We start from the raw sequence: 20,537 nt of genomic DNA on the forward strand, positions 1-20,537 counted from the left end.
ACGCCCCAGAGGTCTCCCGTCCCTTAGACAAAGGATCCTTGTGCAGGTACAGCCAGCATTCCGTCAGTCAGTCAGCCAGTCAGCCAGCCAGTCAGTCAGTCAGTCAACTAGTCAGTCAGTCAGTCAGTCAGTCAGTCAGTCAGTCAGTCAGTAAGCCAGCCAGTCAGTCAGTCAGCCAGTAAGCCAGCCAGTCAGTCAGTCAGTCAGCCAGCCAGTAAGCCAGCCAGTCAGTCAGTCAGTCAGTCAGTCAGCCAGCCAGTAAGCCAGCCAGTCAGTCAGTCAGTCAGCCAGCCAGTAAGCCAGCCAGTCAGTCAGTCAGTCAGCCAGTAAGCCAGCCAGTCAGTCAGTCAGTCAGTCAGTCAGTCAGTCAGCCAGTAAGCCAGCCAGCCAGTCAGTCAGTCAGTCAGTCAGTCAGTCAGTCAGTCAGTCAGTCAGTCAGTCAGTCAGTCAGTCAGCCAGTAAGCCAGCCAGTCAGTCAGCCAGTCAGTCAGCCAGCCAGTCAGTCAGTCAGTCAGTCAGTCAGTCAGCCAGCCAGTCAGTCAGTAAGCCAGTCAGTCAGTCAGTCAGTCAGCCAGTAAGCCAGCCAGTCAGTCAGCCAGTCAGTCAGTCAGTCAGTCAGTCAGTCAGTCAGTCAGTCAGCCAGTAAGCCAGCCAGTCAGCCAGCCAGTAAGCCAGCCAGTCAGTCAGTCAGTCAGTCAGTCAGTCAGTCAGTCAGTAAGCCAGTCAGTCAGTCAGTCAGTCAGTCAGTCAGTCAGTCAGTCAGTCAGCCAGCCAGCCAGTCAGTCAGTCAGCCAGCCAGTCAGTCAGTCAGTCAGTCAGTCAGCCAGTAAGCCAGCCAGTCAGTCAGCCAGTCAGTCAGTCAGTAAGCCAGTCAGTCAGTCAGTCAGTCAGCCAGCCAGTCAGCCAGCCAGTAAGCCAGTCAGTCAGTCAGTCAGCCAGCCAGCCAGCCAGCCAGCCAGCCAGCCAGCCAGTCAGTCAGTCAGTCAGTCAGTCAGTCAGTCAGTCAGTCTGACTGACTGACTGTCTTACGGATGGGACGATACGCAATATTATCGTTTATCGTGATACAAAATACTCACAATCGTGGAGATTTACTTTATCATGATATTGTCCTTCGTCATGCACTGGGATCAATTCACCTTTTATTTGCTGAGCTGCATATCCGGTACCACTTAAACCCTCGATTGGTAAAAGGTACTTATAATATATGTACTTGATAAAGTCTTTTTCTCATTCTCTATCAAATGTCTTAAAAATAGCCGATCTACAAGCTCAGAACACGTTGCAACGCAATGTGTTGTGAGCTTGTAGATCTGCTATTATTATTTTTTGGCAAATCATGTTCTTCTCCAGGAGAATGAATTTTGATTATCATGATAATAGCGTAAATCGATTTCTTTTTTTTAACAATAATCGTGATATTAAATTTTCATATCGTCCCATCCCTTCATGCTGACTGACTTCAAGCCTCGCTCGCTCACTCTCTGGTTAGAGCTGTCATCATCATTGTGTTTTAAGATATTCTTTTGGCTTTTATTTTATGAACAGTATTCTGACAGGATGGTGACATGCAGGGTCAGGGGTCAAACCCACGACCCGATGTCACCAAGGCCACCGATATGAGCGAATAAAAGCCATGAAAAGAGAAGCACTGCCAGACCCTCAGAAATTACCATCCAGTTTGGTCCCATCAAGTTTAAAATCGCAGCCCCTGGCTTTGATTTTCTTTTTAATATACAGAATGATTAGCCTGGTGTGTTTGTTAAATCACGTGGTGGCGGTGGTGAAGGCCTCCATCCAGATGGTAACCTCTCTGCCCCCTGGTGGTGAAGGTGTTCATCCAGATGGTAACCTCTCTCTCTGCCCCCTGGCAGCCATTCTTTCTCCTCTGCGACGCCTCAGCCACGCCACCACCTCCCTGATGTTTAACAACCCATTCAGAACGGGCACACATTATTGTCTACCATTATTTTATGCTTTAACTATTGAAAAATAGCACAAGCTCACAGCGCGGCACCGAGTGCTACAAGCTCACAAAGTGTTGCACTTGCAATGCGTTGTGAGCCAGCAGGTCTGCTGTTTTCGTCCATATTGTGTGACGTCATTCTCAGGCACAGGACCCCACCCTGATTCTCAGCCTCGGACACATCCTGAACCCACACCGGAAAACCCTGATGTCACACATCAGCTCTGCATACTATTTGCACAGGAGTGATGTCACAATGAGTCAGCGCTTGTTCCGGTTCCGGAAAACAGCCTGAAGTCAGACATCAGCTCCGCATACGGAGATTCCAAACCTTTCGCCCCGGTTCCGTAAAACTGCGTATCGGGTCGGGTCGAGGCCGGGCACTGCACTCCGCGGCGCGGCGGGGAACGCGCCTGCTAAATCTGAAGCCGGTGGGACGAACGGTTCTCGAGATACGTGGATTACATACACACACGCACGCTCACAGAGACTTCTCGCATTTATTGTAAGATTAAACATGAAAATGAATGTGCTTAATGTCAACGTCTGTCTGTCTGTCTGTCTGCCTGCCTGCTAGGGTTGAGTTCATTTGAAATCCAATGGTACATTACATGTTGGCCGTTATAGTTTTTTATAAAACACAAAATCTCCTCTCCTCTCCTCCTCTCCTCTCCTCTCCTCTCCTCTCCTCTCCTCCCCCTCCTCTCTCCTCTCCTCAGGAACGGGGACGTTTGGTCGTGTGTTCCTGGTGAAGGACAAGAAGTCGCGGGGCTTCTTCGCCCTGAAGCAGATGAAGATCCCCGACGTGATCCGCCTCAAGCAGGAGACACACGTCCACAACGAGAAGGAGGTTCTGAGCGAGATCAACCACCCCTTCCTCATACGCCTGTGAGTGTCTTTAGATCAACCACCCCTTCCTCATACGACTGTGAGTGTCTTTAGATCAACCACCCGTTCCTCATACGACTGTGAGTAGGGTGCGCACTGCGAAGAAGCTAGATTCCATCTTGGAGAACTCCTCCCACCCCCTCCATCTAGAGATCACCAGTTACTGGAGTAAGAGAGGAAACGACCGCTTTACCTACCCAGTACGGAGATGTGAGAGATTAGGAAAAGCTTTTGTACCGGCTGCCCTTAAGCTGTACAACGAGACACATAACGGACGCTTGAAAAGGTCTCCCTTCCTAACTTAGACTTACGGAACCATTGCTGTATTGACTTTGACCTCTAAGGAACTATTGCTGTATTGACTTTGACCTCTAAGGACCTTCCAGGAAGAGTGCTCATGTGCGCCTTGCGGTGACACGCTTCCTAGTTTCTTCTTTTTTCGCACTGATTTTTGACACTGCACTATTAGGTTGTTAGTGTTGGTAGTTTCTGAGTATTCTTGCTTTGTTTAACAATGACAGTGAGATACTTGTTTGCACTAACTAGCATTGACTGCTATGGTCTCTTTTGCAAGACACTTTATGTATATATACTTATATATTATTCTCCCCCTCTAGTGATGCACCTTCTCTTTATTGGTACTGTACTGCTCTTGTCTTTGTTTTTGTTTTTTTCCCTCTTATCTATCTTTTCTTACGTCTCTGTAACTTTGTAAATAACTGTATACTGCTGTGCTACTTCTGGACAACTGAATGTCCCCCTTGGGATAATAAAGGTATCTATCTATCTATCTATCTACCTACCTACCTACCTACCTACCTACCTACCTACCTACCTACCTACCTACCTACCTACCTACCTACCTATCTATCTACACATGCACACATGCACGCACACCCACACACACAAACACCATCCTGACCCCACACTCTGACCCTAACCTCCCTGACATCTTTTTTTTGTTTTTAACCTAAATCTTTTATCCCACGATTTTGTAACCCATTTTTTCACCCAGTGCCAATATCCTAAGCTGTAACCCTGGGCTCTGCTCTCCCTCTGCCAACCTGGGCAGAGCCCTGAACTGAGCTCATGCTTCCTTCAGTGCACGAGGAGTGAGCAGGCCGCTTCTTATCACAGTTTACAGTTTACAGTTTAGGCATTTAGCAGACGCTTTTAATCCAAAGCGACTTACAATAAGCAGATAAAACATCACAATAATAAACAAGATAATATGTCAGTACATCAACAGCAATATAACAAATGCATATGAATATCTATCTAGAAAACAATGTAATCAGTCAAGAAAAAGGTTCTAAAAAACCTAAAAACAGATGCCAACTAGCTTCATGTAGCTGTATGTATGGTCATTGAGTGTTTCAGTAGTGCTAAGGGTTTAGGTGGAGTCTGAACAGGTGGGTCTTCAGTCTTCAGTATCAGCTGACAGGGGGAGGCTTCCCCGGTTGGACGTAGCGCATGGAAGGAACACGTTATTCCAACCAGTTCCTTTCCCCTCCATCAGGCTGGCCAGAGGGAGGCAGTATAGAGACCAGGATTACTGCATGTTTTTGTTAGTGGATCCACCCTAGGGTCCACACGGGGAGAACATGCAAACTCCACACAGAAAGGCCCTTTCGCCCCAACCCCACCTATGGTGTGGGCGCTGATGACATCCAGTTCCATACGTTAACACTTTCACAGCTTGCCAAAATGACTGTTTGCCGGATTAGCCGGAAATGTCTATTATTTCAGGAATATACCTTATGATCTGAGACAGCATTCATTTAACAAGACTAGGGATGGGACGATGTGAAAATTTCATATCACGATTATTGTGGCCAAAGAAATCACGATTTACGATATTATCACGATAATCAAAACTATTATCCGGGGGCGAAACATTTGCCAAAAAATAGCAGATCTACAAGCTCACAACGCGTCACGTTGTGACGCGTTGTGAGCTTGTAGATCGGCTATTTTTTGGCCAAGACATTTGATAGAGAGTGAAAAAAAGACTTTTATCAAGTACGTACAGTATATTATACTGTAAGTACCTTTTACCATTTATAGTGTTTAAGTGGTACTGGATATGCAAATAAAAGGTGATACCAGTGCATGACAGAGGACGATATCACGATAAATTAAATCTCTACGATACGATTATCGTGAGTGTTTTTTATCGCGATAAACGATAATATCGCGTATCGTCCCATCCCTAAACAAGACTATCATAAAGAACGAACGGCATGGCATTCGTTTAGTGATTCCTGCAGCAGCCGTGTTGTACTCACGATTGAAACTTGCAGCTCTGCATTGGCTTACAATGGGGGTTTGAGCCACAGCCTCTTTCCCAACGTTCCCAGCGTTTAACGTGCACGATCCGTGCACATCGATGTAAGCGAATGTAATCCACTCCATATACAGCGTCCACGCGAACGGGTTTCTGAACGAAACCATGCGTGTAGATGCTAAAGCTAAAGAAAGAGTTAAGACAGTTTTGTGCATTGAAATGAAAAGGAGTTTGTGAATTCTGGCAGCCTGCCTGTGCTTTTATTTGCATGTCATTGTCACGCATCAGCAGCAGCAGTCTGTTCAATCAGTTAACATGGTAGCCTGTTTAAATCTCCCAACTGTTGCAACATTTCACCCCCCAACGCAGACAAACAGCTGTGCAGCCAGACTGAGCAAACACCTGGGGGCTGGGGTGAAGCCTGGGGGGAGGGGGGAGGAGACCGACCCCCCAAAACTAATGTTGACAAAGTCACCTTGTTCAAACGTAGCCCGCCGGCGAGAGCTTGACTGTAATGTCAAATTTACCCTCATTATTATTATTGTACTGTAGAGCAGCTGTTCTAAAGCGTTTTTTTTTACTTTGGCGATTTCGTAAGAGACTCGTCGCCAATTGCAAGATATTTAAAAGTTATTTGGGGCCATGATGATTTAACCTCTTCTTCCCACTACTATTACTGACACACTACTATTATTGAAAAATAGCAGATATACAAGCTCACAGCACGGCACCGAGTGCCACGCTGCGAGCTTGTAGATCTGCTATTTTTGAATAAGTTGTAAAAATGTGTGCAAATCTTTGAATATATGTATTTTTAAAGCGAACGTTTGTAACTCAAATTTTGCTTTTGGGGGGTCACCGGAACTAAATATTTTAAGATGGGGGTCCGTGGCCAAATAAATATCAGTTTGGGGGTCCTTCACATGAAAAGGTTTGAGAACCACTGACATAGTACTCTCTCAAGAACAGACTGACTGAGCTCCAGTTAAGTGAAAAGGACCTTTTCTTTGACGATGGCTGGCCAGATTGCTGACATAGAATCATAGGGGTTTTTTTTTTTCAAAAAACCTTAGAAGGATTCAAAAGACACTTATAGAATCGGGTCAAAATTCTAATTTTCACGATTTTTCTAAAATAGCAGATCTACAAGCTTGCAGCGCGGCACTCGGTGCCGCGCTGTGAGCTTGTATATCTGCAATAGTTAATGCATAAAATAATGATACACAATAATGTATACCCGTTCTAAATGGGTTAAGTATTGACGGTTGTGGTTAAATATCTGAAAACACAAATTGACAAGAGTCCAAATACACTGATGATTGTGATGTCAAACAATGAAACTATATGGAATCTATGAACAGATTGTGGGGGTCCCTGCTTCTTCTCTCTCTCAACTAAGGGGTCCTTGGCCTGAAAACATTGAAGACTCTTGGTCTAAAACCCCTTTTCCGTTCCCCCGTCAGGTTCTGGACGCACCATGACGAGCGGTTCCTCTACATGCTGATGGATTACGTTCCGGGCGGCGAGCTGTTCAGCTTCCTGCGCTCGCGCGGCCGCTTCTCTAACGGCACAGGGCTGTTCTACACGGCGGAGATCGTGGTGTCCATCGAGTACCTGCACGCGCGGCACATCGTCTACCGAGACCTGAAGCCAGAGAACATCCTGCTGGACGCAGAGGGACACATCCGCCTCACTGACTTCGGATTCGCCAAGAAGCTCTCGGACAGGTAAGAACCAGGGGTTTTCACAGTGGGTGACGGCTGGGCACCCTGGGGTGCCGTGACGGCAGTCCAGGGGTGCCGCGAGATACTTTGATAATATTTGGAATTTATTTGGACACTTGAAAAAATGATTTAGTATCATTTTAAACTTGAAGTACAAAGTTATTTTCAGTCAGTTCTAACCAAAACGGCTGTTATCTCAACGTTTTCCTCGCAACATAATCACTCAAATATCGTCACTGTCAGGCAGAAACCTCTGTTGCACAAAACTAGTGAAAACAGCCGATTTACAAGCACACAACGCCTCGCATATCGCGAGGTGTTGTGTGCTTGTAAATCGGCTGTTTTCACTAGTTTTGTAAATTTTATAGATGATAAATACAGGTTTTGGACATACAAGGTTTCCACCCGACAACGACGATATGCTATAAATATAAGGTGCTGGGAGTGAAAATTATAATGTAGGGGTGCCTCGGATTAAAACAATATTTATGGGGTGCCCTGAAACAAAACAAGTTTGGGAAACCCTGAGGTAAGAACCAGCAGGGGGCAGTTGTCCCGATTTAAAATGAAGCAAACACAGAACTAAACGTTCCTATGATTGGCTGCTAGTTGTGCTGTTCTGGCACCAGAAGCAACATGTTCTCCATAGGATTCCATTCATTTCCCCCCAACTTTTACATTTGATTTCTTTACCGTAACCAGTAAGACTCCCTAATCGGGAGATAAGCGTGATTTTAGGTCCAAAAATGTGTAAAAAATTTCCTGATGGTCCATGTTGATGAGATGAGTGTAGACTGTAGGAGCAGTGTTCAAAAAATATGTTTTAAAATCGGCGGGGGTCCCTGGGGGTCCCTGGAGCTGCGGGGGTCCCTGGAAGGGAGGAGGTTGTGGATTGGCAGACAAGGAGTGTGTGTGGAAAATTTCACATGGATCGGGGCAACGATGGCGGAGATATGAGTAGGGAAAAAGTGTGACGTGACAGACTGACTGACTGACTGACTGACTGACGGACAGACAGGAGGTGGAGGATTTGATAGTAACTGACGGTCGCAATAAACATTGTCATAAATGCTTCATGGTTCCTGTTGGAGTTTATAGCCTCACCATGACATGCGTTTTGTGAAAATATGGTCCAATTTATATTATATTTGATGTTATAGCAGGGTATGCTGTAGGAGGGGCTTGTGATCATAGGCTTGTGATGATTCGTCTTCGTGTGCTTTATTTTCGGCAAGCTCAAGACAATGTCCCATGTATCCCTGCGGTTGCACGTGACCGTTGGCAGCCAATAGCATTCCTTGGGTAGTAATGGGTACAATGAGGGCAAAAAAAGCTTCATGTTCACCAAAATGATCTCCTCTCTTTCGCTTCTCCCTTTTAAACTGTCAACACCGTATGCAGAAGTCTCATTTCCGTCATTATGGGTGTGGAGGACATTGTTTTACTCTGCATTTAAGGAAGCGTAGAGGTCATGTAACAATGATTGATTGTGCGTTTAAGGAAGTTTAGAGAATGTGTAAGTTAGAATATAATTTCAGTGATGGGGAAGCTGTCTGCACCGTCCCTAAAACATCCGAGTACAACGCTCCATGCGTCCCAGACTCTTCTCCCTTCCCTAAACCGCCCCGGACGACACTCCACGCGTCCCAGACTCTTCTCCCTTCCCTAAAACACCCTGGACGACGCTCCGCGCGTCCCAGACTCTTCTCCCTTCCCTAAAACACCCTGGACGACGCTCCACGCATCCCAGACTCTTCTCCCTTCCCTAAAACACCCTGGACGACGCTCCGCATGTCCCAGACTCTTCTCCCTTCCCTAAAACACCCTGGACGACGCTCCGCGCGTCCCAGACTCTTCTCCCTTCCCTAAAACACCCTGGACGACGCTCCACGCATCCCAGACTCTTCTCCCTTCCCTAAAACACCCTGGACAACGCTCCAGGCGTCCCAGACTCTTCTCCCTTCCCTAAAACACCCTGGACGACGCTCCGCGCGTCCCAGACTCTTCTCCCTTCCCTAAAACGCCCTGGACGACGCTCCACGCGTCCCAGAAAGTCATTTTTTTAATCGTGTCAGTAAATGAGTTAAGTGGGTAACTGCAAAATGCCTAGATTATAAATTGCAATCACACAGACAGATATAGATGTGTTTCCTTGCGGTACTTGTTCTTCAGTGGTGGTGTTTGGCTCTGGTGCAGCAGCGATTTGTTTTCACACCGCCTGATTTTGCCAAATGAAAACACCTTTCAGTTAGAGGAGAGAGAGATTTAATTAGAGGAATCATCTGGCGATGTGTTGGAATGAGAAGGCAGCGCAGTGCTGGCATCTCTGCGGTGCATAATGAAATATCATTCACTCCAGGGTGTTCTGAAACGACCAGAGATCAGCCTCTGTTGATAGCGTTTCACTGGAGACATGTTGTTCATCTGGGCTCTTATAACACATATTATGGGTTAGGGTGAGGGGGCACGGTGGCACAGTGGTTAGCGCTTCGCCTCACAGCTAGAAGGTCCTGGGTTCGATTCCCGCCGGGGGACGCTGTGGGCACTGGGGTCGTGTTCCTCCCTCCGCGTCATCAGCGCCCACACCCTAGGGTGGGGTTGACGATAGGGCCTTTCTGTGTGGAGCTTGCATGTTCTCCCCGTGGCTCCTAGGGTTGATACCCTCACAACAACATGCAGTAATCCTGGTCTCTATACCACCTTCCCCTGGCCAGCCGGGGCGCCTGATGGAGGGGAAAGGAACTGGTTGGAATAACGTGTTACTTCCACGCGCTACGTCCAACCTGGGGAAACTCCCCCCTGTCAGGTGAAAAGAAACAACTTGGACTCCTCATGCATTAAAGGAAGCATGAGGTCAGTCCGTTGTCTCCCCAGGCGCGGCAGAGAGAGAGCAGATAGGCAATTGGCACCGGGTGAAAATGGGTTACAAAATCGTGGGATAAAAATTATAGAAAGGAATCGGGATGCAAGAGTTCAAGTTGTTAATTTAAAAGAATGATCCTATCACAAAGATTTGGCGGCCACCCCTGTACTAACTCTGAGGACCCTCTAGGGGTCCCGGACCCTCTGTTGAAGACCCGTTGCATTACAGTAACGAGGGACGTCTAAATAGGACTGACGCGCGCCGAGCGGGAGGCTCTACTGGCAGAGCGAGTGGGAGGAGGGTGACAGCTGCTGCTTGGTTAACCGCTGGCATCAAACCGTGGTTCACAGCGGTTCACCTCGCCGCCGCGAGGAGCCGACAGCCTGGCCCCTCCCATCGCTGGATGAGCCAAATTATGTTCACCACTAAAATACCACCCAGTAGGGCTGTCACAATTACTACATAATTGTCTAATCGCAATTTATTTGACATAATCGTGATTATTTTTCATAATCGTTTCCATGTTGAAAAATGGTAATATATATTATTTTAAGTAAAAAAAATAGTGGAAATAGCAGATCTACAAGCTCACAACGCGTCGCATCGCGACGCATTGTGAGCTTGTAGATCGGCTATTTCCACTATCAATGTTCTTTTTTTAAGTATAAAGTTGTCAAATATGTCAGTAATTACTTTGTATATTTAGGTTATGTGTCATATCTGCAATGTGCAACTTCAAAGCCTAAAAGCCAAACAGAAATGTAATTCACCGTTTGTCAGCCTTCTGATTGGTCCCTGAGACTCCCTGACTGGCCAACCAGAAAAAACCATTCACTTTTTGCTATCGGGGGTGGAGTTTGTGCAGTGGAGAATGTTGCTTCCCTTGCTTCAGGCTTTCAACAACGGTCCGCACTGCACGACACGGCGTTCGTCCAGTACGGCCGCGGGAGGTGATAGCGATCTCGCTCATCATAATGAATAAGCTTCAACAGACTAGTTCACATGGACCTTATCAATGTAACTAAGAGTTACGATTGGGTACATATATTTTAAATGGGCAGAATTACGAAAAGCCAGCCTATTATGTGAGGAGAACTATAATCTGTCTGTCCTCTTCCTACCCAAGATGCACTGCGCTTTCTCCTTCTCTTTCTATTCTCTCTCTGATCCAGAGGATTAAACTAATTAAAACATATATTTTCGGGGGAAAACTACTGTTTTGCTATGTAACTACTGTACCTTTTTCTTCCCTTTTTATTAATATCACGTAGATGTGTTTTTTTGGGTACTTCATATAGCTGTAATGAGGCTATGAAAAAAAAAATCCCATCCACTTCCACTATAAAAGAATCTGCAATGGTGATTTTGTCCCACTGGGATTAAACAAATTAAAACATATATTTTCGGGGAAACCCCCTGTTTTGCAATGTAACTACTGTACCTTTGTCTTCCCTTTTTATTAATATCACCTAGATGTTTTTCCTTTGGTACTTTAAATTGCAATAATGAGGCAATGAAAATACCCTCTCCCCCCATTCACTGCCACTATAAAAACAATCTGCCCAGGGTCAAATGTACCACCATAGTAACAGGGCAGAATGGGGCGGGATTTGCAAAAGCCTGAATTGTCAACGACAAAAACACAATTAAATCGTTAATCGCAATTATTTGAGTGACAATTAATCGTCATGTAAAATGTCATAATCCTGACAGCCCTACCACCCAGAGAGGAAGAAACAACACAGGGAGGGTCCTGTGGTTGCCAGGGAAGGAAGCTTACAAAAAGACAATGCAAAAACAATCAAAGAGGCGAACCCACTCTACCATGTCAAATAGATAGTCTGACTGCCTTCCAACAGCTGTATATTTGTATAAACTAGGACTGGGAGTCAGTTACGATTATTTTGTGCTTTATTGAAAAATAGCAGAACTAGTGCCGCGCTGCGAGCTTGTAGTTCTGCTATTTTTGAAAAATCTTGAAAATTTGTGTCAAATCCTTCTAAGGATTTTTGAAAAACCTGTTTCCCATTTCAAAATATCTAGTTCTAGGGACCCCCCCAGTAGCGCTTAAAAAATACATACATTCAAAGATTTGCACACATTTTCAGCTCGCAGCATGGCACTCGCCGCCGCGTTGTGAGCTTGTATATCTGCTATTTTTCAATAGCTAAAGTATAACATAATGAAGGCCCCTCCACCCTGGGCCCTGGTAACTCAGTCCCACTTTCCACCACCTAACTGATTAATTGTGATTAATTAGTTACAGAAAATTAACGCAAAAAAAAAAAAGAAATTACGCATTTTAATCGCTTTCTACAGTAAGCAATGGATACTTTTACTCAAGTAAAACATGTGAGTACTTCTTCCATCTTCCATCACTGCCCCCCCAACACACACACACACACACACACACGCACGCACGCACACACGCACACACACACACGCACGCACGCACACACGCACACACACACACACACACACACATTCCCTGTTGACGCGTTCACGCGTGACACGGTGCTGTAATGGACAAGGTCACCGATTGGTTCCCCCAAGGAGAGAACATGTCCAATCAATGGTGTTGGTTGAAGAGGGGTGGGGGGGGGGGGGGGGGGCAGATGTTTGGGTGGTAAGGAGGGGGTGGGGGTGGGGGGAAGAAATCGAGGGACCCCCCCCCCACCACGTCGGCTCGTCTCAAGGACAGAAATTTTCCCCCGATTTTCTGCCATTCAGGGTGAATTAGGCTGACCCCCAGATGACCTCTGTGGAATTGGAAAGTCTGCCGGGAGGGGGGGGGGGGGGGGGGGGAGAGAGAGAGAGAGAGAGAGAGAGAGAGAGAGAGAGAGATGAAAATGTCATATCACGATTATTTTGACAAAAGAAATCGCGATTTACGATATTATCGCGAAAATCCAAATCCATTATCCTTAGGCGGAACATTTGCCAAAAGAATTGCCGATCTACAAGCTCACAACGCGTTGCGACATGCGTTGTGAGTTTGTAGATCTGACATTTGATAGAGAGTATAAAAAAAGACTATCAAGTATGTAGATTATAAGTACCTTTTACCTATTATAGAGGGTTTAAGTGGTACTGGATATGCAGCTCATGATATCACGATAAATGAAATCTCCACGATACGATTATCGCAAGTTTTTTTTTTTATCACGATAAAGGATAATATCACATATCGGGCCATCCCTAGTGTCTCTATGGTCAGTGTGGCGTCTAACTCACCCCTCTCTCGCACCAGGCATTTCTCACAGGAGTTCTGTCTGAGTTAACACCCCCCCCCCCCCCCAAACTGGTGACATGTAAACACCATGTTGTAAGATTACATCCCAAACACACACACACACACACACACACACACACACACACACACACACACACACACACACACACACACACACACGCAGACACAGGATAGAAAGTGAAAACCAGATGGAGTGCAGATATGTGTGTGTGTGCGTGCGTGCGTGCGTGTGTGTGCGTGATGTGTAGTGACCCACTTATATCAATGCAGGACAGCGGAATTGCCTGATAGGGGGAGGGAGGGGGAGGGGGAGGGGGTGTGAGAGAGAGACAGACGAGTGATTGGTTCAGCCTGCTGTCAGTATCAGGAGATGTGTGTGTGTGTGTGTGTGTGTGTGTGGGTGGGTGGGTGGGGGGGGGGGGTTAAACAGCTGTAGCTGCAGCTCCTCCACTCCATGCACTGCACAACAGTGACCCCTGCTGCGTGGAAGCGGTACTGTGTTTTTTCCATCACATGGATGCTGTGTTGGTGGAAAAAAAAGTACTCACATTCTTTTACTTAAGTGAAAGTATCGATACTGCAATATAGAAATACTCTGTTACAAGTAAAAGTCCGGAATTCAAAAATGTACTTGAGTGAAAGTATGAAAGTATTGGCAATGAAAAATTTACTTAAAGTAACAAGGTATAAAATAGGGCTAAAGTGGTTTATGTTAGCCTGATAAATCAGTCCGCACATTACCACCCCCTGTTGGTGGGTGGTGTGTATTGTGGACTGACCCCGGAGATTAAATATTTCTTTTCGTCTCGCCCGAAGGGCGAATTGTGGCTTTAGACTTGGGGCACGTGGTAGGCTGATCCGGTCCCAGCCCCCCCCCAGCCCCCTCCCTTCAGAGCTCTTCTGCCCACGTGAGAGTCCCTAGTGGACTCTGATTGGTGCTCTGCCCACGTGAGTCGCTAGTGGACTCTGATTGGTGCTCTTCTGCCCACGTGAGTCGCTAGTGGACTGGACTCTGATTGGTCTGTGAAAACTGTCATGGCGGAGTCAGCCGGACGCCCGCTCGACTCAAATTATTTTAATAAACGATACAATAGTGCCGTTTCATTACGTTTTAATACCATTTTGCACTAACGTAAACATGCAATCATATAATATGTTATGAGAAATAACGTATTTTTGCAATGTCGCGCCACGTCGCCGTCGGGGGCTCTAAGCGTGCGTGCGTGCGTGCGTGCGTGCGTGCGTGCGTGCGTGCGTGCGTGCGTGCGTGCGTGCGTGTGTGTGTGTGTGTGTGTGTGTGTGTGTGTGTGACGTCAATAGGCTTTAGCCCGCCCCCCCAGAAGTAGAATGTCTCCTCGAAGGATCAGACTCTTTCCCAAAACGAAGTGAAACATAGTGTGTGAAGAGTCTGACGCTTGCAGTCAGGCAAGGTTCATGTATGTTCTATAATATTCACAGGGATGTCCCATTTTGGTCTAGCGGTTAAGATATTGAGACTTTCACATGGGGAGACCCGAGTTTGAATCCCGGGTGTTATACACATGCAAGCTCTGATTCTTTAGCACTTGCAGATCTGCTACTTTTATCCTACTTTTACGCCTTTGCGCGCGTGCAGGACACCAGTCATGTTGCCCTACCTTAGCAACAGGCATGATACATTTATTATAAGAACTATTCCACAATCTCCGCATGCTATATAGAGTCTGGAACGGCAGCTCCTGAACGGCGAGTATCGGAAGTAGCCACTGCTACTCGGAACTGTAGTCCCACTGGAAACATAACAGAAACACAATAGCTCAGACAAAGTCATTCGAGCGGCCTATTCTTGTTATGGGTGTGTAGTTTAAGAAAACGTTTGAAAACATCATGGAGGTAACACCAACAACACCAGAGAAAGACGAAATAAAGCCCCCAGAAATGTTGAAAGGAGACATTAACGCTTCCAGTAGGACTTGTTATTGCTACTGCACCAAGGGAGCGGTTGCGTCACATCCGCTTTATCTTGCACTCATCGTTTCTATTTCCGTTTGCCAGACTGTATGCCGGGAGCATTTGCCCAAATCGCGGAGGCAACAGTCTGGCCACGCGAGACTAGGGTGTATATATAATATTTATAAACTCAGCACAAAAAGAAAAGAAACATATTAATAGTTAATTATATCTCCCCTTTAACTTTTTCCCTGCCAGATTATTTATTTATTTATTGGGTCTGGTGCCATCAAAAAGCGGCTTACCTTTGCGACGTTATAGTAGACAGATACACTTTTTTTTTTTTTTTTAAGTGCCTGGTCTGCGCTTTCGCAGACCAGGCAGCAGAGGGCGTCGTCATGCAAGGATTAATGTGAATTTGTCTGGTCCCGCTTCCCTTACATTGAGAGCACACTCTGGCCATTGAGCCTTCCGTGTTGAGAAAATCAACACAGAAGAGAATTGGTCTCCGTTGATGTTAATGCATAATGGATTTTTAAGACCATCCCTGCAGACGATGTGATTACAGTACACGGCGGCGCGACCCCTCATCAGCTTAAGGACATCAACAAGGTAAACGAACGAACGGCCGTATTGGCGCGGCTCACTCTCGAGAATTAGGGGCGAACAGGAACGTCCAAAGCAGTATAAGAGTTAAAGCCGCTATCATAGTAGGCACCGCGGTGATAAGCTATCCACCGCGGTGTAGTCGTTTTAAGTCATAAAACTACAACATTACATCATTACTTGCGGTGAAGAGCTATCTACCGCGAACCCCGACACATCTCTCTGTTTTTACTATCAGACAGATCGGCCCATCACCCCGTTCACTGATTGGTCGATCAGTCACAGTGATAGGACTTCACCGTGACTGACTATGATGGCCTCCACTTGTTTTCTCACTTTAGGTGGATTATAAATTTGCGGTGGTAGGCCCTTCACCACAGACTCTGATAGGGGCTTAACTCATACCCTGCCAAAAAATATGTTTCTATGATAAAAACGTCTTTAAAACGTCTTTTTCACTATGGACCTCCCTGCCAGACGTCTTCTGAACGTCTTTTTAAAAAAAATAATAAAAAAAAAAATTTTTTTTTTTTGAAAAAAAAAATGTTGAAAAAATTTTTTTTGGACCTCCAACAGTGTACTAGGCATGATCGCGATCGCGAAATTGCATGTTTAACCCCCATACCAACCCCATCTTTCAAACATGGCAGCCATGTTTGTTTACATTTGAAGAAAACATAAGGGCTCCTTTCTCCTGAATGCCTGAACGGATTTCCAAGCGGATTTTTTTTGTTTGAAAGCTGTGAGAAGCATGCACATGCATAGTGCCTGATCTGTGCACGAATGTGTGCACCAGCGTGCACACTATTTTTTTAACCCTTTGTTGGCGAACCGGCAATATAAGAGGTCGTCCCACTTTAAATATGGCACCGACTGAGTTAATAATACCAAATTGTATTGTGTTTTATATCATTTCTTATTGTTGATTCGTCACCTTTACAACGAGGTACAGCTTGTAAGCATCGGGCATTCGAGGCATGAGCTACACAGCCAAACGTGTGGGTAGCGCCGACCAGAATTTTTCCAAAATGGCTTGCAATACTGTTCTGCTGGCATTTACTCTCTTTTTGGGCTTGGTATTATTCAAGGGAATATATAATTAATTATTAATATGTTTCCTTTTTTTGTGCTGAGTTTATATACTTATGAAACACAACAGATGATCCCAGGCACTCAGGAGTAAACAGCTCTTATTTATTTAAAGCAACTGCTTTTTAATAAATAAACACCTGTCCCTCCTTTTTTCGTCTGTTCTTTCACGTTTTGATCTGTGAGCACCTTCTACTATAGTTACCTTTTTATATCGCCTCTGAGCACCTGCTGGTTCTTGTTTTTTTAATACCATACTTTAGTTTAGTTTAGTTTATTTGAACAGAAGTTGAAACAATTCTAGGACATAATGTGACTTAATAAAGTTTGTGACTTTTCATTGTCTCCACCAGCCGAAGGCTTGGGGGAGAGTATGTTTTCGCCCCTGTCCGTCCGTCCGTGCGTGCATCCCTGTGTCCTCCAGTTTGTGTACAGCTAATCTCCGGCGCCGTTGGCCCGGTAGCTGCCAAAATGAGCACACACACTCCCTGGATGCCAGTTCAGAACCTCTGCCCCACATTTTTCAAATGGCCCTGTTGTAGCGCCACCATGAGGCCGATGTTTGCAAAACACATTTCTGTACACTACTATTCCACAAATCCTACAAATCGGTAGACAGTATCTCTACAGTCATGTGATCAACATGGATCTGTCCCATTTTACATATTCCATCCTGATTGGCTAAGATTGTCTTCCAAAGTTTGCAGGATTGCTCCGTTTTGAACAAAATTCCTCAAATCATGAACACAGCGTGCAATCTTGGAGAAATTGGGCGTGCATGTTCCCACTAGGCAGAGGAAGAAAATGCCACTTCAAATTTCTCAAATCAGCCTCATGGTGGCGCTATGACAGGGCAATTTGTGTGGCCTGGTGGAGACCTGTGCTTCTAGTTTCCATTGTGGTCCTCATACACAAGACACGGAACGCTGAACGGTGCATAACAAATGAAACAAGTTATTTCACAAAATACATGTACACTATTCTAGAACCCACTGCCCTTTCTATCCTCACTAAAAACCCACCCATACTTGATGGATCTTACAGCGTCTCACTAAGGCATTGAAAGTAGCAGATCTGCAATCACGATCATTTCGAGCTTGTAGATCTGCTACTTAAAGAAAAAATTATAATAATAATCCTGAAAAGTAACAGTTTTCGACATAATATTGGGTTTCCACCCGACATAAACTATCTATATCAGGGGTGCAACTTTGATGATGGAGAGGGCCACTATATTTCCACCTTCACTCCAGAGGACCACATAGCATATTGCTACGTTCTACTTTGTCATTCTAGTATCGCATACAAACGAAACAAAAAAAATGCAGATCTACAAGCTCAAAACGCATCGCAACGTGATGCGTTTTGAGCTTGTAGATCAGCAATTTTTTTGCTTCTGTTGAATTGAAATCCTGAATAATCTTTTGTTATTATTTACTCAATTGTATACTCATGTTAACTTTATGAACTTAAATACAAATACATTGGACATAACAAAAGACATTTTAATACTACTATAGTAGTCATTAAGCTACTAATATAGACTGAAGGAATTAAAGCAGGTCATGTTTGGGATTGTAACAGCTGAAATCAATAATATATCAGTGTTCCGGTATTAACCTGTGGGCCGCACTAAGTGAAGGTGAGGGCCGCATGTGGCCCCCAGTTGCTCATGTATGATCTATATTGTGCAACAACAGCAAAACAATCCAGTGATTGAACAGTTTTGACGGTAATCAATGATTAATCATTGTGAGTCACCATGAGTCAACGTCTCCTCTTACAGTAAGTGACGAACGCCTGCCTCTTCACGTCCCAAGTAAACATCAGCTGTTATGATCCTTAACTCATTTGCTGCCATTTAACAATACCTTCGTACTCCAATCCTGCCAAACTGTCTCCATAGACTTCCATGTAATTCATAGTGCACGGATCATGCACACCCATGCCTAGATAATGCACCACGTGTGTCCACATTGCTCACAGCTTTCAAACAAAAGAATCCGAATGGAAATCCGTTCAGGCATTCATGAGATAGCAGCCACTATGTTTTACACTGTTGTGAGCTTGGAGGTCTGCTACCTGAGTTGTATGGGGGTTGTATGGGGGTTAAACAAGCAATTTCGCGATCGCTATCATGCCTACTAACGTTTTTGGGGTCCAAAAAAAAAAAAAAAAAAAATGATTTTTTTTTCTTTTTTTTTCAAAATGGCGGCCATTCTCGGGTTCCTCGGGCGTGGCAGGGAGGGACATCCCAAAATTCTCGGGTTCCTCGGGCTTGGCAGGGTATGAGTTAATAAGTATGAAAGATTGTCAGATGCTGCTTCAAAGGCTTTGTGAGGACTGCCAGGAAAAATCTGATCAATACGTTTTTTTATTTATTCACACACATATATCTGGTGTTCATAGGACTGCATGGATTAACCCATTTAGAACGGGTACACTGTACACGGGTATATTGTGTATCATTATTTTATGCTTTAACTATTGAAAAATAGCAGATCTACAAGCTCACAGCGCTGCGAGCTTGTAGATCTGCTATTTTTGAAAAATCGAGAAAATTAGAATTTTGACCCGATTCTGTAAGTGTCTTTTGAATCCCTTCAAAGATTTTTTGAAAAACCCATGTTTCTATGTCAGCAATCTGGCCAGCCATCGTCAAAGAAAAGGTCCTTTTCACTTCAACTGGAGCTCAGTTAGTCTGTTCTTGAGAGACTACTATGTCAGTGGTTCTCTAACCTTTTCATGTGAAGGACCCCCAAAATTATATTTATTTGGCCACGGACCCCCCATCTCAAAATATCTAGTTCCAGGGACCACCCAGAAGCAAAATTTGAGATACAAAACGTTTGCTTTGAAAATACATATATTCAAAGATTTGCACACATTTTCACGACTTTTTCAAAAATAGCAGATCTACAAGCTCGGTGCCGTGCTGTGAGCTTGTAGATCTGCTATTTTTCACTGGTTAAAGCGGTCAATAATTCTAGGCCTGAATGGGTTAAAGTTGTCATTCGTCACCACTGGTTTGAGTCATCAGGATTCTGATAGAAGCCGTCGTGTCTTCTATAAAAGCATGTTGCACAACCAACAGTACCAGATCAACTAGGGCTGTCACCATTATGACATTTTACATGAGGATTAATTGTCGCTCAAATCATTGCGATTAACGATTTAATTGTGTTTTTGTTGTTGACAATTACATTTCTGTTGGCTTGTAGGCTTTGAAGTTGAACATGGCATATATGTATGACACATAACCTAAATATACAAAAGCCATGAAGGAAGATATTTGACAACTTTACACTTTAATGCGACGCGTTGTGAGCTTGTAGATCTGCTATTTCCACTGAATGTTTGAACATAAACATTTTTCAACATGTAAACGATTATGATGATTATCACAAAATAGTTGCGATTATGTCAAATAATATTCTAATATTCCAAGATTCTAATATTCTTCCAAGATGGCGCCGTGGCATGGCGACACGCTGAGAGCTGCTCTTGCCTTGTTGCTGGTTTTTATGTTGTATGTCACTGTTTTTGCACGTAATGCGTCCTGTACGATGACCTACGATCGCCAGACGTTACTGGACTTGAGATTTGTTGCCTCGGACGTTTTCAGACCGGATTTGCCGGGAGAACTGTATAACAACAACAGCAGCACGGTTCCACCATGGCGTGGCCATAGGAGGAAGAGAGGGAAGCGAGGGGGTTCACTAGTGAAGCTACGTGGACGCCCTTCGCGACCACCCATCCCCAGCATACTGTTGGCAAACGTCCAAGCGATCGACAACAAGATGGACGACCTCCGAACCCGGCTACGCGTTGAAAGGGATATAAAGAACTGCTGTGTGCTCTGTTTCACGGAGACGTGGCTGAAGGCTGACGTTCCTGACAGGGCGGTACAGCTAGATGGCTTCTCTGTGTTC

At 45.0% G+C, this 20,537-nt stretch overlaps 1 protein-coding gene across 2 annotated transcripts in view; it reads left to right on the forward strand.

Moving 5' to 3' along the window:
- The window catches only part of prkx (protein kinase X-linked), an 82,378-nt gene that overhangs the window by 20,679 nt on the left and 41,162 nt on the right, over positions 1 to 20,537 (forward strand). For both annotated transcript variants that reach the window (XM_080720758.1, XM_080720759.1), the window contains exons 3-4: positions 2,686 to 2,854; positions 6,605 to 6,868. In XM_080720758.1, coding sequence (XP_080576884.1) covers positions 2,686 to 2,854; positions 6,605 to 6,868 — 433 coding nt within the window. The remainder of the gene's footprint in view (positions 1 to 2,685; positions 2,855 to 6,604; positions 6,869 to 20,537) is intronic.

This window comes from Nannobrachium achirus, assembly GCF_963921795.1.
Source record: "Nannobrachium achirus genome assembly, chromosome: 24".
Lineage (NCBI taxonomy): Eukaryota > Metazoa > Chordata > Actinopteri > Myctophiformes > Myctophidae > Nannobrachium > Nannobrachium achirus.